At 35.8% G+C, this 24,821-nt stretch overlaps 1 protein-coding gene across 3 annotated transcripts in view; it reads left to right on the top strand.

The window, feature by feature from the left end:
* Positions 1–23,768, top strand: part of FGF12 (fibroblast growth factor 12) — a 543,450-nt gene extending 519,682 nt beyond the window's left edge. For all 3 annotated transcript variants that reach the window (XM_072807854.1, XM_072807853.1, XM_072807852.1), the window contains one exon: positions 18,320–23,768. In XM_072807854.1, coding sequence (XP_072663955.1) covers positions 18,320–18,438 — 119 coding nt within the window. In that variant the 3' untranslated portion in view covers positions 18,439–23,768. The remainder of the gene's footprint in view (positions 1–18,319) is intronic.
* Positions 23,769–24,821: the final 1,053 nt, after the last annotated feature.

Here is a 24,821-nt window from a genome sequence, read left to right as displayed (position 1 = left end):
TATTCATGAGAGACACAGAGATAGAGGCAGAGACACAAGTAGAGGGAGAAGCAGACTCCCTGCAGGGTGAGGGGCCTCTCTGTCACTTTATTGTCATATATAATCCTTTCCCCTAGAACTGATCACATTGTATTAAATTTACCTGTTTGCCACACTATCCCGTTATCCATGGCTTGATCATTTTTTGGATGCGTGGAACAAGTTTTATTTTTCGTCATATATCCTTGTTTCTTGTAATATCTTGCATATCATAAAGAGATATTCAATAATCTGTTGTCAATTGGATAAGTGCACACATGAATAAACAAATGAATAGGTAAGTATGAAAACAAAAAAGAATTACATATGCTCCAGATAACCTCATAATATTCTTAGATATGAAATATGTGTATTGATGGGAATAGTACAATGTAAAAAAGTTATGTACTACATGTTGCCAGAATGATATTGGGATTTAAGGAAAGAGCTATCACTTCCACCAAACAAGAAAAAAAAAAGATATTGAAAAGCTGATTATTTAAATGTAATTTCAAGGCTAGGCCAGGTCAGACCATTAGAGGTGAGAGGTAGAGCTCCAGAGACAAAAACACTCCAGGTGCAGTGTGAATAAACTATTAAAACATTTGCATCATTTTTTTAAATTGGAGCATAATTAACATACATGTTATACATGTATGTAACATACGCATTATATTCATCTCAGCTGTGCAATATAATGATTGAACAATTCTATACATTTTTCAGTACTTATCAAGATAAATGTACTCTTAATATCCTTTATCTATTTCACCCATTCCCCTGCCCACATCCCCTCTGTCACATCATTTTTATTTGTGCATTTAAACAGACTTTTTGTTGTTGTTGAAACAAAAGTAGCACAAGCTTGTTAACAATAATCGAAAATTCAGGAAAGTGTAAAAGGAAAGGAAAAATCCACTTGTTTTATTTGCTCTTTTTGTAGATAATGCTTTTCATACCGACTCCCCCACAAAAGAAAAAACACACCTATAATTTACCCACCTAATCATGACTGCTGTCTGCACTTTGGCTAGTCAAGTTTCTTGAGATTGTATGACCATGTACACATTTCCAAGAGTGATGCATTCAGTGACCATATTCCTAGTCTTACAGCTGCTTAAATTCTAAATTTATTGCTGCATTTCAGTACAAACATAGAAAGAGGCTACTAGACAGTCCTGATTGTCTACTTTAGAATTAGATTTGGCTAGGTACGATAGAAAACCCATGTTAAGAACAGCTTAATCATACAGAGTTTTATTCTCACAAACCAAATCAAGAAACCTGCTGTGCAGGGCCAGTTCTGTGGCTTCCCAATTGTTAGGGACCTCAACTATGTCCAGCTCTGAGAGCCACTCTCCCTAGTGTGTTGTACAGTTGCACCACACAATGGCTCTCGATTGACTTTTATGCCCATGGTCCAACCAGCATCTTCATCCTAGACAGAGGGAAGAAGAAGGGATGAAAAGGGCAGAGGCAAACCCCGTGCCAGTGTTCTCTTCAAGAAGGTCCCCTTCGGTTGCCATAAGATACTTACATCATGCTGAGTACAGCCCAGGCAGGATGTTGCATTAGGTGCAGGGAAGCCTAGCAATGTACTATTTCTTCTGGATCACTACATGCCAAATAAATGCTCAGGTATTTTTAGAGAATAACAGACCGGGACAGTAAGATCCTCTGCTTCAGCTTGCCATCATCTTAACTTTAGAAGAGCCCTGATTTCCTAATTTTCTTATTAAGAGCTTTTGGTTCATTGTTTTATTCTTAATTTTTCTTATTTATTGATGTCTTAGAATGATTTTCCTTTTGTTCTGAGGGGGAAAAGAAAGTTCATTCTAAATCAGAATCACTAATATTTAGATATGTTTCCAAGGCTCTTCATCTCTTTTTGGATGATGGGAATGAAAATTTAGGTATGGAATATGTAGAATTTGATAAGCATCGCTTGCAAAGATGAAAACAAGAATGCATTTGTTTCAGAACAAAGACTTTTTAATTCCCTAGAAATGTCTTTGACTTTTGTCTTAGCAAGTTTCACTTTTTTGAACAAATTAGCTAACAGTTCTATAAATGCTTGCTTCCAACAGGTATTGTGCTAAACCTGTCTCAGTTATCCCCTCTTTTATTATTCATTCCATTTCTATGAAATGGATTCTAATATTAATATAATTTTACAAATGTGGAAAATGAAGCACGGAGACATTAAGTAATTTGTGCCATATCAAGCAGCTTGTAAGTGGCAGAGTCAGTATCCAAGCCAAGGCATTCTGGCTCAAGCAAGCAAGTGCTTAATCTTTGTGAAGACAAGTGAAACTGCTTACAGTCTGAAGTCTGAAATGTAACCTCAATATAGCATAGTATGACCCTAGCAAGGGCTTTTGAATAAATGTCTCCTATTTGCTTCTCTCCTTTTTAAATGGAATCTACATGCTCCTCAGAAATAAAAGTGTTTTCAGATTCATGGAGACACTCATGTTTTTATATTGTAACAGACCTAAGAAATTGGTCAGCTCTCCCACACCTTTTTTGTACTTTGATATCATTATTATAATGCAAAAATGTGAACAAATTCCCAGTGCTTCTCCATGCAGCTATGCTTTATATTATCAAGTGATATAATTATATCATTACCATTATTATCAAAGATATGTGCACTTGAGGTTTTGTTAGGCATTATTCTACTATGCAGTGAGAACTTCTTTCTCCTTGCTGGGATCCCCAAGCTACTCGTGCCACCACTATTACTACTACTATTACTAGTCTTACTGCATCTATATAGTTTACTGTTGGCTAGGCAGGTTGCATATGTTACCATCATTAAACCTCACAACAACCTTTTCTTATTACCCGCATTTTATAGGTGAAGAAACCAATATTTAAAGTAATTAAGTAATAAGCTGTCCAATCAAAGGGCTAGATTAATACAGTGCTGGGATTGCAGTCTAGGAAGCCTACTGCCAAAGTCTATACACCTACTCCGTATACTATATTGCTCTTCAATCTGAAATAAGCCTGTGGATATGCTGATAATTAGAAAAATTAGCCATAGCAAAGTAGAAGTGTTATACTATGATACAACTTGAATAGTAAGCTCTAAACCATGCAAAATGGACAAAAGCATACATGATATGACAAGATAAGTTCATTGTGGTAGATAATCAGATAGGATAGTTATAGGAATGCCATGTTGAAACTAGGCAAAAAAAGATTAAGAATACATCATTTCTTTTTCAATGAATTTTAGCAGGCTTCATTTCCTACTCTGCAAAAGAATTTGGAGCAGATGATTCCTCAAGTTCCTTAATAATGGCATTCTGTGCATGCTTTATAAGCACTTTATTATAAAACCATGTCCCTTCATGGAATCTAGCTTAGGATTTATAAATAAAATGATTCTAAACACATTTCCTTTATTGAATTAGTGAATGAATAAAGTACAGTTTTATGAGCTATTCCCATAATGGATGATTCATGAATTTTTTTAGGAGGAGTAGAATGAAAGACTTTCTAGCCATAACTCGTTGTAAAGAAAGTTTTTGGTAATATATTTTTCCATAGGACAATTATAAAGCAGAAGGCATTTTCAGAAAAGAAAGAAAATGACGTCTTTATAAGAGGTTGGCCATATGGCTGGTTAACCAGAAAGGTTGTCAGTTATCTTTAGTTTTTAAAGGAATTTTTATAAACCTGTAAACCTACCATTGTACAGTTACCAAGAGAGTCCAGTATTGACTGTGGCCTATAAATGTTCCCCCTCTTTTGGGAAGGGGATTAACCACTTACAGAAGGAAAGTCGGAGAAGGTTTGTTTCATTTTTCAAATAGCTCTTCTTTTTCTCAAATCCTTTTTTTTTTTTTTTTTTTAAATTTTTATTTATTTATGATAGTCACACACAGAGAGAGAGAGAGAGGGGCAGAGACATAGGCCGAGGGAGAAGCAGGCTCCATGCACCGGGAGCCCGACATGGGATTCGATCCCGGGTCTCCAGGATCGTGCCCTGGGCCAAAGGCAGGCGCCAAACCGCTGCGCCACCCAGGGATCCCTTTTTCTCAAATCCTGATGATGATATCATTTTGAATGTCAGGATTCCCAAAATTAAACGCTGCCAGTCCCAGGATCTTTCAGTCCTTCACTGATTATTGGATAATGACCCACCAGCCCCTTTCCTATCACGGTCTCACTCTCCAGCCTCGGTTTAGAACACAGGTGGTGTTAATGAAGGGTTGCAAGGGCATCTATTCAGACAGATGGACGGACTTGATATTTAAACCCATTACTATGTACACTTGCATGTCAGCCTTTACTTACATGGGTCCCCTCCCCTGGAATTTAAGACAACGGCACAGGCTTCTTGATTCCCAGTTTTGCCTTTTCAGAGCATTGTTCACACCACAGATAAGTAACTCCCCCAGATTTAAATAGTCTTGGTGGTAATCTCTCTCTGTAGCTTCAGATGCAGCAGCCAAATACTCTTTGACAAAGAACAAGATGCAGTCTCCTCCTTTTCTCTTCCCTCCTCCAAGAAGCACATTACTCAGCTCCTGCAGGTGGTTGGGTATTCAGAATCTAGTTCCTCCCTCCTGGAAAGAATATGTGCACTTTCCAAAGACTTAAGCTTCAAGAACTTAATCATGGAGAGAGAAATATGTTTCTACAGTAAAATTAGTAAATATCAATTGAGAGACATTGCTACAGAAATATTAAACTCTAAATGAAGGAACATTTGCTAATTTCCACCAATATATTTTCCAGTGGGGAGATAAGACTGACTCTCTCTCTCTCTCTCTCTCTGTCACACACACACACACACGCACGCACATAAATGATCCATCTTTTCCTGTTGATTTAAGCTAATAGAACCTGATTTAAGTGCCAGCAGTATAACATAGAACAGTGTTTCCCAAACATCAATATCTGAACCATCTGGAGTGTTTAAAAAGTACAGATTCTCAGGCCAGATCTCCAGAGTGTTCTCATTTTATTGTCCAAGTGATTATGATGGCAACCTGGATCCAGACTTAGTGTTCTAAACTGAATTTGGTGATTCTAGGCTCATTTTGATCAAATATTCAGATTATTGTGATCAATGTATTGGACTAAGCCTAATCTACCATAGAGTAAATGGACACTGACACCATGGAGTTACATATATTAAACATGTTAAATTTTGCCATTTCCTACTGCTATTAAGATGGCTGTATTCTAATGCTGAATTAAATTATTATACTAAGTTAGAGCTAACACCAATTATTGCACTGAGTTGACACTGAGAAAAAGTAACCTAATACAAATCAATTAATCAAGGATAAATAAATATCTAATTCTTCTGATAAAAATTTTGCAAATGATTTGCTAAGTAATTTTGAGAAAATAATTTATCTTCTTCAACCTCAGTAATTTCCAAAGATGAAGTTGATTACAAATGCCATCTGTTTCATAGGAATAAAAGGAAGATAAGACCTTGTAAGAAAGTTGTGTATCCCAAAATTGTCAGATCAATCCAAAGTGCATTTTTCGTTTGCCCTTGGAAACTGGACATTGTGTTATTGGGTTACGTCCTGGAGAAACTGTGAAGTATGGTATTCATACCTGTGAGGTATGGTATTCACTAAGGGATTAGAGAACGAAAATTGAAATTTGGAAGGAAAATCATCTCTTCAAAGACTATATAATGAGATACCAGAGAACTGAACAAATCAGGATCCCTAATGCTTTAGAGTCCTAATTGGGAGGATACTAATGGCAAATTGATTTTGATATTTTTTTTCAATTGACTGGAAAGAAAACTAAATGATTTTTTCCCCCAGGATCCTCTTTTGGACCTAACCATACTAAAAGACAAACACAGAGCAAAAAAATACCTACCATGGATGCTTTCGATTGTTTTAATCGTAGCAAATGGCTGCAATTCTCTTTTTCTCTCTCATTCTCACTTTCTCTCCAGCTTTTGAGTTTTGGATCTCTGCCAGCCTGTGACAACTTCTCCCAAGCCAGTGTAACTCATTCAAAGAAGCATCTTCCTGGCTTCGAGTTTAGTCTTTAATAAAACCCTCCTACCTCTCCCTGCCACATTCTTCTTCCATATCTATCTCTCTCCTGAACACAAATATTGCTTCTGATCTCTTTCTAAATGAAGATATAGATCTTTGTGTTCACAGTGCCTCTTAACTCTTTTTAATAAGTATTTACAGCATATTGGGTGCACTCCTTTGGCAATACATAGCTTCTGAACCAGCACTTAAAATTCTTCTACAGTTCCAAAGGGATTCCATGTGACATTAATTAAGGTGTGAAATTGCTTCATGTTAATTGCTCACACCCTTCCATGATCTGCGATTAAAACAATTAAATATCTTTAATGGTACATTAACTAACAGAGCAATCTAACCTTTCTACTTCTTAGCAATTACAGAGGGCCAAGGAAAATTCAATTAAATTGGTAGTAATAAAAAGAGTAGTCATATTTCATTCTTCTTTGATGGAAACTGATATAGGATAGGGGTTCTTTCTAGAGTGCCCTTTATATGAGCTTTATCAGAAACTGGAGTTTCATTGCCTCCATTTGGAAAACAATTTGTCAGCAGCAGCTCCAATCGCCCTCCACCCAGGTTTTCCGATCTCCCTAATAGAGCAACACTGATACTGAACGATTTATACCTACTTCTTCCCATAACTACAAGAACACTCACTTTTTAAGTGATTTGTAGGAAGCCAAAAGTAATATAAGTAATAATTAGTAGCAATGGTACTGCTGTATATGCCACTTGTGTGGCTCATTATTTTTAACATGCTTCCCTAGCCATAGTATCACTTGATGGGCACTAACACTTTGCGCATATGCAGGTTAAGAGTATCATCCCAATTTTAAAGATAGGAAACTGGGATCCCTGAGTGGCGCAGCGGTTTGGCGCCTGCCTTTGGCCCAGGGCGCGATCCTGGAGACCCAGGATCAAATCCCACGTCGGGCTCCCGGTGCATGGAGCCTGCTTCTCCCTCTGCCTGTGTCTCTGCCTCTCTCTCTCTCTCTCTCTCTCTCTCTGTGACTAGCATAAATAAAAAAAAAAAAAAAAAAAAAAAGATAGGAAACTGAGTTTAAGAGAGGTTAAATAACTGACCCAGGTCCATATAGTTAGAAAGGGGCTAAAACTATGACCAGAGCTGTTATCTCTATCAGACTGCCAAAAGGATCCAGTTAGCTGCTGGAGGATTGACCAATGTCTATAACATACAGTTAGTAGTGACTAACAAGAGTGATTTCATTGAGGTAGCAGGGAGTAAGTCTAATTGGAGTGGATTCAAGTTATCACAGGAAGTAAAGAGAAGAAGAAAGTAATATGAAATCACACTGTAGAGGAGCTCTGCTATAAAAAAAAGAGAGAGAGAGAGAAATAGGAAGCTAGCTAGAGAGAAACATTGTGGTTACAGAGTGTAATTTGTTTGCTTGTTTGTTTAAAGCTATCACAGCACATGTATAGACTGATGGGAATAATTGAGGAGAAGTTAAGATTTGGCATCCCAGGAGAGATGGCCACTGAATAACACTGACCAAAGGGGGTGGGATCACGTGAGCATGGAAGTCGGAAGTGGAGGGTGAGATGTACACAGGCCATGGGAAGAGTTCAAGCACTAGAACACATGTGAGCACATATATGCAGGTTGGTCATTTTCATGGTGGAAATACAAAAACTTTCTCCTCTGCTTCTAAGTGGAATACAAAGCAAGGTGGTTTGCTGATAAAAAAAAGGAAGGAAGGGAAGGAAGGAGGGAGACACCAAAAAGAGAAGGAGGGGAAGGAAAGAAAGACAAGAAACAAAGAAGGCAGACCTGTCATGTGAATCTGAGGAGGGTTTGAGGAGGAAAGAGAAGGTGTGGAATGGTCACTTAGGAAGAATAGGAGGGGGAATTGGCAAGAGAAATGTAAGAGGGTTCCAGGAAGTGCTGGGGACCCCCATGAGGTTTGGGATCAGGATTTTTTTTTTAATAAATTTATTTTTTATTGGTGTTCAATTTACCAACATACAGAATAACACCCAGTGCTCATCTGGTCAAGTGCCCCCCTCAGTGCCCGTCACCCATTCACTCCCACCCCCCGCCCTCCTCCCCTTCCACCACCACTAGTTTGTTTCCCAGAGTTAGGAGTCTTCATGTTCTGTCTCCCTTTCTGATATTTCCCACACACTTCTTCTTCCTTCCCTTATATTCCCTTTCACTATTATTTATATTCCCCAAATGAATGAGACCATATAATGTTTGTCCTTCTCTGATTGACTTCACTCCGATAATACCCTCCAGTTCCATCCACGTTGAAGCAAATGGTGGGTATTGTCATTTCTAATGGCTGAGGAATATTCCATTGTATACATAGACCACAGCTTCTTTATTCATTCATCTTTTGATGGACACCGAGGCTCCTTCCACAGTTTGGCTATTGTGGCCATTGCTGCTAGAAACATCGGGGTCCAGTCAACAAAGTTTCATGTTGTTTGTTTTCTGCACACATGAAACTACTTGACTATGAGCTTAGAGCAGGAACTCTAGACTTAATCATACATGAATTTTAATGCTGATTCTGCTCTGCGGTGTCCCACACCACTTCTAACAAATTACCCTTTTTGTTCTTCAGTTTCCTTATTTGCAAAAAAGACCGATAAAAGTATCTACCTTTCCGATCATTTAAAATAACCATAGTGCATATAAAGTACAGATACATAGTAAGTGCTGAATTAATATTAGTTATGATTATGAGCACACTGACTACTCAGGTGGGGAGTACCCACTAGATGGTACCTGCACCTGGTTTATTACAGTTGTCTGATTTATAAATAATAGCAGGGGATCCCTGGGTGGCTCAGTGGTTTGGCGCCTGCCTTTGGCCCAGGGCGTCATCCTAGAGTCCCGGGATCGAGTCCCACATCGGGCTTCCTGCATGGAGCCTGTTTCTCCTCTGTCTGTGTCTCTGCCTCTCTCTCTCTCTCTTGCTCTCTGTGTGTCTCATGAATAAATAAATAAAATCTTTTGAAAAATAAAAATAAAAAATAAATAATAGCAACTTTTGAGATTCCACTTTTTTTGGTTTCCAAGAGAAGTGTGTAACTAAAATAAATGCGATTATTGAATACTGAAAGTTGCAAACAAGGATTCTGAGCCAGCATAATGAAAAAGAACACTTGCATCTTCTGATAACTGCATTTGCAACAAAGGTACGAGTTAAAAATATATATATATATATATATATAATAGAAAAATAGTAGCTGGAATGCCTGCCCTGGAAAGACCTATACCTAATCTTACAAGGAGAAGATGTGTCTTATTTTTGACAAGATTTCAACGCTCAGTGATATTTCTTAAGTCTCTCTCTTTTCTAATGGCACAATCTTGTATTTAAAAATAAAGCAAAAAATAAATAGAGCAAATACTGTATGTTATCCTATAGTTGGTAGCTTATGGTCTTGTTATGACCAGGTGTAGTATTTTGTTTGTGATACCAGGACTGCAAGGCTTTCTACAGAAATATAGCCAGTGCATCTCAGGCGGCTGTGAAAATGACAGCCTCCGCAATGCCAAGTCACAATGTGACTCGTGTCTGTCATACAGGTGTGTTCCACTCACATTAAAGGGTGGAACTGGGGATTTTTAGTGAATGCTAGGTCTTAAAATAATATCCGATGTGGGCTATGTTATTAGAAACTTTCATGTGTCCTTGCATCTGCGCAGGAGGAAAAATATCCTCTTATCAAATCTCTCTACCTCATTTTTACTCTGAAAGCTGCAATGAATCCTCCTTCAGTGTACTATGGATCAAGAAAAATCAAAACATGAATAAAAGGAAACAGCCAGAAGAAGAGAAGGGGGGGGTGTGGTGAGGAGAGGAGAAAGAGAAATAAATTGAAACATATATCAAAATAGAGGGGAAATAGAAAACTGATGTGAAGAAAGAATACTAAAGAACCAAAAAGAAATGCTTCCCTTTTTAGAACATTATCTCCTTTTACCATTTATCCAAAGCCATTATGATATTATGTGTTAGAGGAATAATGGTATTTATCTCAAAAACATCCTGTGGGATTAAAAAAAAAAGAGCAAGTGTTTTTTGCTTTGTTTTGTTTTTCATGCTTTAAAGGGTAAAGAGGGCACGGGGTATGATCAAGAACCACCCAGGAGTGCCAGGTGAAAGAGCAGCAGTGTTGTTAATCAGGCATTGTATCACTAGGACACTAAACATTCTTGATATTTAGATGCTGAAATTTTGTTGGGAAAATAGTGTAAAGTGGAATCAGAAAGAAACACAATTGGAAATCAGTTCCATGCCAAGTGGTAACCATTAAATCATGACCCCCTGAAGATAAAATCTGTATCACAAGTGTAGTTCCCAGGGTCTCAGATGAGACATGGTTAGATTGTACATCACAAGCTTGCAAATCAGAGAACTTGTTTCCAGTAGTTATATATGGGCAATGGCACTGAATCTGAATTTCTGAGAAGGGTGATTGGAGAGCTAGGAGAATAAAAATTCAACGAGTTGAGTTTTTTTGTTTGTTTGTTTCACTCTGTTCTCAGTCTGGAAATTACTCCTCATCAAAAGAACTGGAATATCAGACTGCACTCATAGCTGAAGTAGGCCAAATGCATACAACAGACAGCACAGTAAGAAAATACTCAGGAACAAAGAAATTAAATATATATATATATAGAGAGAGAGAGCCTTCCTAGAGCAAAATAAATCTATCCCTAATGAAATAATAGCTTATTATAATAGAAAGTGATGAAAAAGCTCCCCCCCATCAAAAATCATTGTACTTTGAAATAATGCAAATTAAGAGATCAGAGGTTACTGCAATTACTAATAAGGACCTGATTATCAGGAAGAGAGAAAACTTAATCTTGCATAGTATGAGGCTGATTTGAGAAGCACAATTTGGGAGCTGTAGAATTTATATAACTGTTTGAAATTCAGAACCTAAGTAGTTTCCTGGATATGCTTCTTAAAGGTTTCCCACAATTGCTTAGTATATGATTGGAAATTAACACCAGAACTCCAAATTCTAGTTGTAGTGGTAGTAGCTGTATAAAATTGTGATTAATTCTTATTGGAAAGCATATGTGATGCTCATATATGGGATCAGTGATTCTTGATTTATATCATTTGTTGATTGTGTAGTCATCTTAAGTGCTACATTAAGCTCCCCACAAAACAAAAGGAGAACTCTTCTCAACATGTTAGTTAGCTTGACCAAGTGAACCATTCTTTCAATTGTCAAAATTATGGTATATGGAGAATATCAGATAGTGTATATATTAGATAAGCAGCAGGTCTCACACGTAATGGTGCCTCAGCTAGGTCTGTTTCTAAGAAAGTACAGTTGTGTTTGCAAGTTATCAGAATTCATGAAAGTTTCAGATACTGCCAACCATTTTTTAGGATCCACGCAGTAAGATTCAGTTTCACTGATTCTTCCTGACTAATCTGACTGGCTGTATTCATGTCATGTAAACATAGTTAGACATTTTTCTAGATAACGAGATTGAATAAATAGATTTTCACTATACACTCATGTCCTTGATGGACATATTTTTTAACTCTTCATTCACTTATCAAATTGAGGCTGATAGACATCAGGGTCATGCTTTAAATCTTCCAGCTGGGAACTCAGAAGGTCTGACATGAGTCAGCCCTGCCAGCTTATTCCTCCCTACTTCTCAATTTTACCCCATTCTTCAACCAGTCACTGTTTTTCTTTTTTTTTTCTTTTGTTTTTGTTTTTCTTATATAACCTCTTCAGTCTTATTTGGTAGCTTATTCATCTGTGTAAATCCTCTGCATTCTTCAAGGCTAAATCAACATTGTATAGCTATTGTTCTGTGCTCTTTTCCATTCCACTCCCCACTCTGGCTCTGAACAGTCTGTGATATGTGTGTATGTCTGTGCTGTTCTTAGCCTTGAGCTCCATGAGGGCAGGATTCAAGCGGCCACCTCTCACAGTTGCTATGCAATCTGGCAGGGTGCCTGGTGCAAATGAAACGTACACCTGTTTATCGAATAAATGAACAAATCAACGCTTGAACCAATTCATCTTTGGGTACTAGTTATAAAAGAGAAATTGAAATTGGAGGAGAGGAAAGAACATGAAAAGGCCATTTTAGGATGAAGGTGATACAGCATTAGCTTGGCCAAGTAAAAAGGGTCAATAAATGTTTTGTGAACCAGTTGCATCCTACTAAGTCATCCAAGACACTCAGTATCTCCCAAGTCTATATATGAGTGTCAGGACCACCAGGTCAGAACACTTTCTCCCCTGTCTTCCCATCATTCAGTAATTTATAGCTTTAGGTCCAGTCAGGACACTTCTCTTCCAAACAACAAATTCTTCTAATATAGAACTGTCTAAAAGAAACATCATATGAGCTACATATGTAATTTAAAACTTTTATATACACTTAAACAATAAAAACAAACGTGACAAATTTTAATAATATACTCCACCCAATATATCCAAAATATTATCTATTTAATATGTAACCAGTTCATATATAACTGATGATATGTTAATTCTTTTTGTGTGGTCTTTAAATTTAATGTTTGTTTTATACTTACAGCACGTCTGAATTAGGACTAATCACATTTTTTTTTCAAATATTTTATTTATTTATTCATGAGAGACACACAGAGAGGCAGAGAACAGGCAGAGGGAGAAGCAGGCTCTATGCAGGGAGCCCAGGACTAATCACATTTTAAGTGCTCTGTGATCACATATGGCAAAATGGATTTTTATATTAGGTACCGTGTTCCTAGGATATTCTCATCCGATTTTCCTGTCCTTTTACCAATTCTATACCCCCTCAGTTATAGCTCAATTCTCTCCATCTTACTATAGTACTAAGACCAATATTTTTGAATATTAAGAAATTGTTGGATCTTCCCAAGCAAATAAGACATTTCTGGCTTTAATAGTCATTTCTTTCTTTATAGCTTATACTCAGTATTTGTATGTGCATATTTTTTTTAAATGTGTAATTATTATGCTGTATAAAATATACACAACATAAAATTTAACATTTTAACCATTGTAAGTGTACATTTCAATGCCATTAGGTACATTCACATTGTACTTATATACATTGAGTCATTCTCCCTTCTCCAGCCCCAGGAACTTCTTACTCCAACACTTGTTACTTTCTTTTTGTTTTCATTTTTGAAAATAGCCATCCTGCATTTGTTTTTATTACCATTTTTGAATGACATTAGGAATATTTAGTAGAGGAAAGGCCAACTTGGATCTCAATTAATAAATGGATCTAGGGCAGCCAGGGTGGCTCAGCGGTTTAGCACCACCTTCAGCCCAGGGCATGATCCTGGAGACCCGGGATCGAGTCCCACGTCGGGCTCCCTGCATGGAGCCTGCTTCTCCCTCTGCCTGTCTCTGCCTCTCTCTCTCTCTCTCTCTCTCTCTCTCTGTCTCTCATGAATAAATAAATAAAATCTTTAAAAAAAAATTTTTTTAAATAAACGGATCTAATTTAAGCATTGTCTGACATAAGACAATCATTTTTTTCCATTTTCTTAAATGTAAATCTTATTTTATTTAAATTCAGTTAATTAACGTATAATGTATTATTGGTTTCAGAAGTAGAGGTCAGTGATTCATCAGTCTTATATAACACCCAGTGCTTATTCCATCACTTGCCCTTCTTACTGTCCATCACCCACTTGCCAGATCCCCCACCCCCCTCCAGTGACTCTGTTTCTTTCCTATGATTAATACTCTTATGGTTTGTCTCCCTCTCTGATTTCATCTTTATTTTTCCCTCTCTTCCCCTATGATCCTCTGTTTTGTTGCTTAAATCCCACATATGACTGAGATCGTATGATAATTGTCTTTCTGATGGACTTATTTTGCCTAGCATAATACACTCTAGTTCCATCCACATTGTTGCAAATAGCAAGATTTCATTTTATTGAATGGCTGAGTTTATTCCATTTTTTGATAAATTGATCTTTTGCTTTTATTAGAACTCTTGACTAGGATTTTGAAGCCTTTCATTCTCATCCTGGTTCTGCCCTTACTATTTGACATTAGGAAAGTTGATTAGTTTATTTCATATTTTAAAAATTTGGATAAGAATTTCTCACTTTATACACAAGATTATTATAATTATCAATTGAGTTAGTCAATTTAAAATGACTTTGAGGGGTGCCTGGGTGGCTCAGTGGGTTAAGCATTTGCCTTTGGTTTCAGTTATAATATTGGGGTCCTGGGATAGAGCCTGCTCAGTGCGGAGTCTGCTTCTTCTTCTTCCTCTGCCACCCCTCCCTCACTTGTGCTCTCTCTCTCAAATAAAATCTTTTTAAAAGTGGCTTTGAAAACACTGAAATAATAGATTTATTTAAGGGATTAAAATTTATTTATGAGATTACCATTGTGGTTATTTTTTTTTTTTATTTTATATATTCATGAGAGATACAGAGAAAGAGGCAGAGTCATGGGCAGGCTTCCCACAGGGAGCCTGATGTAGGCCTCAATCCAGGCACCCCAGGATCATGCCCTGATCCAAAGGCAGACGTTCAACCACTGAGCCACACAGGTGTCCCATTGTGGTTATTTTGTACATCAAAGTGATTGGGTTTTACATTTTGGACATATAATGCATTTTGTAGAACACTTATACCTTCTGTTTTCTTGTATTTTGTGTCATCTTTTTATTGTTTATCATTTAGAATACCACAGTTATGGAGTACTAATACAACTATCAAAGGAAGTTATATTACTTAAGAGAAATGGTTTGTCCTTTCTTTGCTTTCTAATTGGACCATACTCTTTTAATTACATTTTCATTCTAAAATTTGATTGAGCTTTGTACTTCTTGATTTATCAGCTTCTTGAGTTAGACAGTAATACTAACATCCCAGAGCCTATAAATAATGAAAATTAAAGCCCAAGAAATCAATCTGTTTGACAAAGTTTTTGTTCTCTTTGTTTATATTTGTATGCAATTCCTAGATTGTCATAAGTTTGCTTTCTTTAAAGAAAGTTCTTTCTATTAACAGAAATACAGAAATTCAAATAATTACTTGATTTATTGTGGGGTGGGGGGTTCCAGTGAACTAGGAAACCTATTTATTACTCTTCATTTTCCAACTAAGAACTAGTTTTTTCAAAACCTGGAAAATTATTACACCATTTAAATGGAAATTATTACACCATTTAAATGGAAATATCTGAAAATTAGTAATGGAGTAGTCCTGAGGAGGGCAAATTGCATGCTCTGCTATGATACTAATGAATTTTGTTCCCTTTGAAACACTGAAAATGTTCAGATGCCAATTTAAAAATCCTCTTTGGGGACTTGATACCAAGATGGCAAGCAGGATTAAGTTATTGGAAAAGTTATCTGCAGTGGTAGTTATAATGGTAATATTTCACATTGTCATGACTCAAGTATTTTATGCATATGTGAGAAATAACAAAAAATAATAAAGAGATGAAGTTAAAATCAAATTCTTTGGGAAGAATCTATGACATAAGGAAACTAAAAAAAATAAGTAGTAAAATAAGAAATTCAACTATAAAAGTTATTTTAAAATATATTCTTGAATTTAAGTTGGAAAATAACATCCTTCAAGTATCTCTAAGTTGGAGTTTAAGAAATTTGCAGGTCAAAATCTACTTTATATATACATATTTTTTAATGAATCTTTCTTTCTTTCTTTCTTTCTTTCTTTCTTTCTTTCTTTCTTAGCACACACATGAGCCTGGGGGGAGGAGGAGAAGCAGAAGGGGAGAGAGAATCTCAAGCAGACTCCTGGCTCTCAGCCTGGAACCCAATATGGGGCTCAGTCCTCTCACCCTGAGATCATGACCTGAGCCAAAATCAAGAGTCAGATGCTTAACTAACTGAACCACCCAGGCCTCCTCCTCTATTATGCATATATATATATATATATATATATATATATATATATATATATATTATTTTTGTCATTCTTTGAGACTCTGATTTAGCAGTTTGTAGTCAGGCCTGGAGATGTATTGGTTTTCACAGTTGACTAGGTGCAGTGTAGGGAAAACTCTTTTATGGTATCACATAAATAGCTTTCTAATAGAATCACTTCATTACTTCTGAGTTCCCTGTAGACTTACCAGTTATAAATAAATAGCTTTATTTTGCATATATAAATGCATGCTTTAATTTTTGAGATTTTGACATTTTGCCCATAACAGAAATATATGTAAGAGACATTTAGACTTGAGGAATTACAAGATTTCCATAAGACCTTCCATAGGATCTTCTGTCTTTTGTAAGAGAAAGTGAAAACTTAAATTATCTGCTGGCATCATCTGAAAATTAAGCATCAATTCTTTCTCAACTCATTTTCTCTGTACAACTTTGCTACTTATCCCAAAAGTCTTTGGGATATTGGAGGAGCCATTTAGTGTAATAATTGAAATACTTTAAAATCTCATTTAAAAATATATATGTAAAAATGCAATAAAATAAAAATAAAATATTTGTGTGCAATAGTTTTGCACATTATACTTAGCCAAACATAGTTTGTTTGCATATTTTGTACTACCCAAAGTGTAGTTCCATTTGCCAAGACCAGCATCACCTGGGAACTTATTAAAAATGTAGAATCTTAACTCCACGGAAACCTTCTGTATCAGATTCTGGATTTTAACAAAATATCCCTGGATGATTTGAAAGCACATTAACGTTTAAGAAGCTCTTCCACTGCAGGACACCTGGGTGGCTCAGCAGTTGAACATCTGCCTTTGGCTCAGGGCCTGATCCCGGAGTCCCGGGATCAAGTCCCACATCGGGTTCCCTGCATGGAGCCTGCTTCTCCCTCTGCCTGTGTCTCTGCCTCTCTGTGTGTGTGTGTGTGTGTGTGTGTGTGTGTGTGTGTCTTTCATAATAAATAAAATCTTTAAAAAAAAAAAGAAGAAGAAGAAGAAGCTCTACCACTGAAATATTGAGGGGGAAAAAAAAACCTGTGTCCTCATCACTAAACTAGTCTAAAGAGAATTTTTTTGTATCTTAACTCTCTTAATCTAGTTTTTAATTTAGAATATCTTTAGCCACCCCTCAAAACTATCACTTTGTTCTCTGAAATCTGTTATTCAAAATTCTAATGAAGAGATCAGCTCCTTCATTTTCTTAAACATCTTTGGATGTTTAGTATATGCCAGGCACTTAATTCTCATAAAAATTTAGTTTTTTAACTACAACAGTGTATCTAAGTTGACAGAACTAGTGAGTGGCTGACTGAAGTTGGGGACACAAGTGGTGTGGCTCCCAGATTGGTGCTCTTAACCACCACATGACATCTATTTGGTCATAGCCATGCTCAGGTCTCCTGTACCAGGGCAAAGCCCAGGCAAGGAAGCTATTTGATTAGAAAGAGCATTTAGATTACTAAAGCCCTGTATTGATGATTCAATACATGGAGGTACTTAACTGTTTGTTCCTAAATCAAGGATAAAAATAATTCCCGATGTTTAAGTGAAATATTTCATATGCTTGTACACATTTGTCTATTTCACAACAATGTAAGGAACGAAGATCCTATCTTACAAGAATAACTATGAGTTGAAAAATATTATTCTTTCTGTGCAATTATCTAGCAATAGCCATGATAATTCACAGATGACTGAGCTTTAGAGCCAGACAAAACAATGGAGGAAAGAGGAACAGTTTTATATAAATGTGAACTAAAATCTCACAGTTGCATATTCAAACCTGGAGCAATCAGGAAAATGATATTTGGTTTGTTTATTTTCCTCTGTCCTCCCTCCTATTGTCATTTTTTATGTAGGATACCCTGAAAATTGTTGATAAATATTTCAATTTGATCTAACAGCGTTGTGTTTCTTATAGTAGGGTAAAGATTAGGAACATGTAAATAAGGGTTTTTTTTTCCTATGCAAACTAGACTGCAGATTCAGGACTTTAAAAAGTATCTATGCCTACGCTTTTAATGTTATACTTGCAGTGTCTCCTCTAACTCTAGATGAAAATCCTGTTATATAGGTTAGCAGACAGGTAAGATTCTAGCCTTATCTGTAGGAGAACAGAAATCACTCTATGTCCGCAGTTCAAGAAGACTTAAAAGGTTATGACTGCTACAACTGGAAGAGGACCATACATATCCAATAAATATGTTATCAAGTTAAAAGTCATTTTACACTGGGGAGGAGAGCTAGTGAATGAGAGTGAAGAATATTGTAAAATCAAACTTGAGATGCTTATTGAGGCCAAATTGATGTCTACAATTATAAGTAATTGATGTAATTTTGCTTTTCAGTGTGTATGTACAGAGAGCCATCACTACATGAAATTGGAGAAAAACAAGGGCGTTCAAGGAAAAGTTCTGGAACACCAACCATGAATGGAGGCAAAGTCGTGAATCAAGATTCAACATAGCTGAGAACTCTTCCCTTCATCCCTCTTTCATCCCTTCCCTTTTTTCCCTCCCCTTTACCTATTTCCTTCCAATTAAATCCACCCAAGGAGAGGAAAATAAAATGGCAATCCAGGACCTAGTGACTAAGATTCTGCACTCAAAAATCTTCCTTTGTGTAGGACAAAGAAATTGAACCAAAGCTTGCCTGTTGCAATGTGGTAGAAAATGCACATGCACAAATATTAGCACACATAAAATCAAGGGAAAAAATAAATCAAGACATCACAACATTGTACTGTTATTAATAGAGGCTAATTATAATGAAGACAATAACTATAATAAATTTGAAATAAAGTTACTATCTTAAAGACAAGGGTTTTGGAGAATTGAACTTACAAATCAATGTAATACCCTGAATAATTTAAACTTTGGGTAATGCTGTGATGTGTGCTTTGTGTTGAATTTGAATTTTCTTTGGGCATCTGGAATTGACACATAATTACATCCTGTCTCCAGGATTTTTTTTTTAATCATGATATTGAACATGTACAAATCATAGATTCTTCTAATGCCTGTATGATATAAGCCAGGAATCATTTAAAAGTTTAAAAATTTTTTTCTTGAAGTTGTTACTTATAATTATTTTATGCAAAAGACAGAGTTCTGTTGAATTTAATGATATTAGCTGATTTCATTCCTTCATAAAAAGAGTTTCAGATTAACCTAGAAGATTATAATATTTTTATCAAAGGAATTAATCCAGGATCTCATTTTTATTCATCCTTTAGGAAAAAAAAATGTGTTCTAAGGCTGAGGTAACTTTTGGGAATTCTGTATCATTGTCATGCCTGGGCGGTGATGAATAAGTCATATGGTCTTATCATGTGGTCTGTTTTTTTACATTGTGCACACTTTTGAAAGTACAGGTGCATGTCCAGCTGTGTTAGAGAGTTTTGTACCATCTCTTGCAGCAGGAAAGAAAAAAAAGGGGTTTCACGTAAGGAAATAAGTCCTAGGAAATTGTTAAAGCAAATTGTATTTGCCATTGTACCTTACCAGAGTTTTATGTATGTAGCATTTTCCAAACTTCACCAAGAAATTGGGAGGCATGGCTATGAAATTCCTAACTTACCATGTCATGAAGCCAGTGGCTTGCTTGTTGTTATATAACTTTGTTAATAAGTTTAGTTGACAGTAAGTCTGACTCCTAGAACATAGAAGGGAACTTAATATACTGAATTTTCAAGGGGCATAGAGAAACAATACAGAATTAACAGCTATGGTTCCAACATACCGTTGTGTGAAAAAAAAAAAAAAAAAAAGAACCCTCAGCGTAAGGACTAGGCAAATGCATAGTTAGTAATAATAAAGGATTAGAAAAATATCAGGGAAGAAATGAATGTTATACAATTGCCTTGGAAAAAATAGACGTACTTAGTCCTACAAATCAGGAGTGGTATAGAGACACCCAAATTAAAATAAAACAGAATTTTAAAAAGTGTATGCAGAATTATGGATATTACCAATGAGAAGACTTAGCATGTTACTTCTCCTATAGCTCTACTGTCCAGCATGTATTGTTCCAAATACAACTCCCTAAAATATATACACTCTGCAGAAGCTCTAGGCCTTCACTTAAATGACCTTGCCATTGGTTGCTGTATTCTTTCAAAGTCAATGTAGTTCCCCTCACTCTACACAATCATTATTCTTTAATAGTGGTTTGTGTCCTTCACCAAGCATTCTATTTAGGTTATCAGGAGGGTAGCAGCAAATGAAATGGAGCAATTTGCCTTATCAGTTGTAAAGACTAAAAATTAGGCATCTTGGCAAGGATTTTGAACACACATTTGCAAAAGATATTTGTTTAACCAAAAATATTTTGAAAGTAACAAATAAAGACACTTAAATTAAAAGAAAATAAAAAGAATGTTACTCTTGTAGGAAAAGAATACCATTGTAGAAAAAAAAATTACAATACTGTTTGTATTTCTGCTTGTCACTCTTGATTCAACTTGATTTTAAACACACTTGTCACTTCCAGGACCAAACAAATCCCTAGCACAAAGCCTGTTTTCTTTGAAAAAATAAAAAGAAAGAGGATTCTACAAAATGGATCTCAGGCTCATTTAGCATGAAATGACTTGAGATTTTTATGGTGACACACACGCGCGCACACACACACACACACACCTACAGACCCTGCAAACTTATCAGTAACACAATTGACAATTTCACAAAGTGTTATTAATTACAGTAATGATTTCATGACAATATATTTAATCTGGTTAAGTATTATGAAAAATGTAATAAAGATATGAACTCCCAACACAATTTCCCCTCAATTTTCAATGGCTGTCCATCATTTATTACCTAGACTCATATTTGTCTTCTTCCTGATAGCAATTAAGAAACAGAAGCTTAACCACCCAATTTCTATATTGTTTTTCCCACATCATTTAAGCAAATGCTGACCATAGTAAAACGTTTAGAAATTAGCTTTGCCTTATTTACAATTAATTTTAAAGAATAAATGGGAAACATCGTATTTCTTTTACATATTAACCTGACAAAAACTGTAGGGTGAACATTTGCTTAACCGCTGCTTACTTTTAAAGTACCTAAATCTTTTAAAAGAAAAAGTCAGTATTCACTGTCTAGGTTTTCAAAATTTTACCAAATATAAACATATAAGTATCCTATTTCCTCTAAAAATATGAGCCAGTTTTAATAGTTTTCATCTTTCTTCCAAGTGAAAGAATTTGTTACTTTGATTTTTGTCATTCCCATTTCTGGGTCTCAATTCACCCATCTCTTATGTTCCTATAAATAAAATAAGCTCTTTCTTTTTTCAATGCATTGGGATATTCTCAGGAAAAATATAACTTTTAGTAAAGCTTTGTAATTGACTATGTACATATAAGTCAAGATGTGTTTATTCTAAGAGTCTTTATTGTATAACATGTTTCAAAATCAATGGGCTTAAGAATGAAAACAAGACTTTTGAGAATCTCTAAATAGTTTTCTGGTCAACATACTTCAATTGATTTTTAAGCTAGAAGTTAGAGGTATAGAAACAAAATGGTGCTGAAGTTCCATTTGCTAATTCAGAGCCTTTTGTGCTTCAGGAAACCAGAGGACAGCCAGCCAACCTGTTCTTGATCACAGTAATAGTTTAGGTTTCAAATTTTACATATGAATTTCATAGCACATTTTTAGCCACTATGGATGGGCGCAATAAAGAGACATCAATTTGATGTAAATTGTGATGCTTTATGGGCCTCATTTTAACCCAGATAGCTTTTTAGAAGAATTCTTCAATTTAGGAAAATGACACTGCTGTAGATAGATATTATTATATCTATGGATGGTGGTCCTATGGTGCCACTAGATAGATGGTCCTATGGTGCCACTAGGACGAGATGAGAATATTAAGGCAATAGTAAAAGGATGAAGAATGGCTTGTATATTACAAAGTTCGAAGGTCCTAAATTGAGACCACTGATTTCTTGGTGAAGAAGCATGACTACATCAACACTAATTTTTTTAAACATGGACCCAGAAATAGCAAATCTCTTCTATCCTCATGGCTTAGTCTACAAGGCCTTGCTCTGAGAAGGTTTTTCCATGGTGTTGCCTAATTTCGTCTGCACAAGGTGAAACACACTCAAACATCCAAATTCCTTGCTCATTTTAATAGCATAAAGGCTGAGATTATTTCTCTGTCATAAAATTGTAAATAGCATTTTTTAAATCAGAATCACATTTAAAACAGTGGATTGTTCTACAAGTATATATGTGTATATATACATATGCTTCTGAAATAAGGGTAGAGTTTTTATTTGACTTGTGTTCTTTAGTCATAGCTAACCAAAAAATAAAGAGATTTGAATGCAAAACTTTATATACAAATGTATATTTCTAATGGTGATATAAATTGCCACTTTATAATAAAAATAAGGAACTGGTGGAAATAATCATCCAAGCACATGCTCCTTCAGAACTTCAGTGATTCTGAATTCCCTCTTTCATATAGAAGTGAGATTTTTTTTTTAAAGTTATCTTAAAAAGCTATACTTCCGACATAGATTCCATGAAAAGTCATATCAGATTGAAGAGTTATGGTTAAGGGAAGGAAAAAGATGCTAAATTCAGATCTTTATTTTTCGGGATTTTTCCTTGGAGTCCAAGTTAAAAATTCAATATTTAAAATCTAAATAATGTGAAAATTGCTAATGTTCAGAGATGATATATTAGGCTTCTGTAACAGAAGCAAAAATATATTTAACAGTACAATAGCTTTAAAGTAATGTCATCATAAACATTGCATCATTAGATGTTTTATTAGTTGGAAAGAATGAGTTGATGTTTCTTTGTCTTTGCTCCAAGCACAACCTGAAGACAGTGGCATTCATTTTACTTAAAGTCGTTCAAAAGTCCAGAATATACTCCCATGAATAGAATTGGTATTAGCTCCATTACAAGGTTAAATGTTACAATTCTAAGAAATTATTGACACTGAAATGTTTAATAAACATGTTGTATGAGAAACTGAACAAATTAATGTTTCATTTTTGCATTGAAGCACAGACTATTCAAATCATTATTTTTTGAGATAAGATTTATAAAATGTTTATACGTCACAATATTCCTGAAGTTAAAATTAAAATCATGAGATGTTCATGCATGTAGACAAAATACTTGCAATTTTTTTTGGCATTAAACTTCTCTGGGAAGTCTCTCCTTTTTAAAAATGTACTTATCCTATAACATGTCACCGAAAAAGTGCTGTGTCTTATTTCAAAAGATTAAAATTAGATTCACAAAAGGGGAATAAGTCAGAATTTTCATTGAACGTCATAACCAAAAGTAAAAATTACTTGCTAAATATGAAACAGCTAGTGGTCAACTTAATGTCTTACTTTTTGAGGATTAAGAAATAGAGTTCACATTCATTTCTTCATTGATTTACAGTATACTAACTAGAGGTGTCATTGAGTTTATGGATTGTAAACTAAACTTTAGTCTCAAAAAAAAAATCTAAGAAAGGCAAACAGATAAATAAATAAGGTAATACCTGAAAGTAAATGTTACAATAAACTTTTACATACAACTGGCAATGCAACAATGAAGCCTACAGGGAAGGCATTGATTGAAAAAAAGTGATTTACTGAGTGATCAAGGAGATGACAAGGGGCCCCTCAAGTAGAGGAAATAGTTTGAAAAGTTATGGAGACATGAAAACCACATTTTACTTGGGAAATACTTATGAATGAAACATGGGAAGAGTGTTCAGAGGAGGAGATGGAGGAAAAACTGAGTTGATGCCAATAAAAGAAAGTTATTCAAAGTTTGGTCAGTGCGATATTTGGATTTATTTGTGCCTCTGTATCTGTTAGGATGCTTCTGGTTTCTCGGAACAGAATCCCCAAACCAAACTGGGTTCATAGCATCACCACTGAGGCTTAATTTGTCCGCAGTTCTTCAGCTCCACCCACCTGCACGTGTGAAAACGTCCGTCCTCCAGTCAGTATTCATTCCTCTGTGAGTCGCAGACGCCACAGGTTCATATCCTCTTAACTGTTCTCTCTTACGGTCCCACCAAAACAAAACAGAACAAAACAACAACAACAACAAAACACACACACAAAAAAAACAAAACAAAACAAAAACAAAAACAAAAAAACAAGCAAACCCCCCCAAAATCCTAAAATCTCATTGGCTTACATTGGGTGATGCATCCATACTTGGATGAACCACCGTGGCCAGAATTTGAGATGATTTGATGAGTTTAAAGTGAACCTGAGCCCTTTCTTGGGCTTGTCTGCTGGATGTACTTCCCCAAGGATACAGGTCTGCGTAGATGAGGGGTGAATATTTAAATGAAATTCAGCGTCCATTTATAAAGAGGAATTAGAAATGAAGGCCGAGTAACAAAATATGGCACATTTCCATTTCTTGTTAATGGATGTATTTCCTACTACAACTCGTTGGATTTTCTAAAAACTGGCAGAGAAAATTCTGCAAATATTAGTGAATTAAAGTTACTGCCATGAACCCCAGAGGGAACAAACAAGCATTATAGATTTAGTTCCCCAAATGCCTGCTATACAAAGGCACTCTATGGGTCACTGAAGAAGACGCAAACTGCTGCAATTTTAAAGAAGAGTGGTGCATTTGACAACTCAATATTTCAGTGCTTTTAGATGAGCATCACAGAGAGGACTAGAAAATGCAATTTAGCTATTTTATTTTATTTTTAAATTTTTATTTATTTATGATAGTCACAGAGAGAGAGAGAGAGAGAGGCAGAGACATAGGCAGAGGGAGAAGCAGGCTCCATGCACCAGGAGCCCGACGTGGGATTCAATCCCGGGTCTCCAGGATCACGCCCTGGGCCAAA

Source organism: Canis lupus, chromosome 31, assembly GCF_048164855.1.
Source record: "Canis lupus baileyi chromosome 31, mCanLup2.hap1, whole genome shotgun sequence".
NCBI classification, from domain to species: domain Eukaryota; kingdom Metazoa; phylum Chordata; class Mammalia; order Carnivora; family Canidae; genus Canis; species Canis lupus.
Note: the sequence above shows the minus strand (reverse complement) of the source record. Positions and strands in the feature narration are given on the sequence as shown.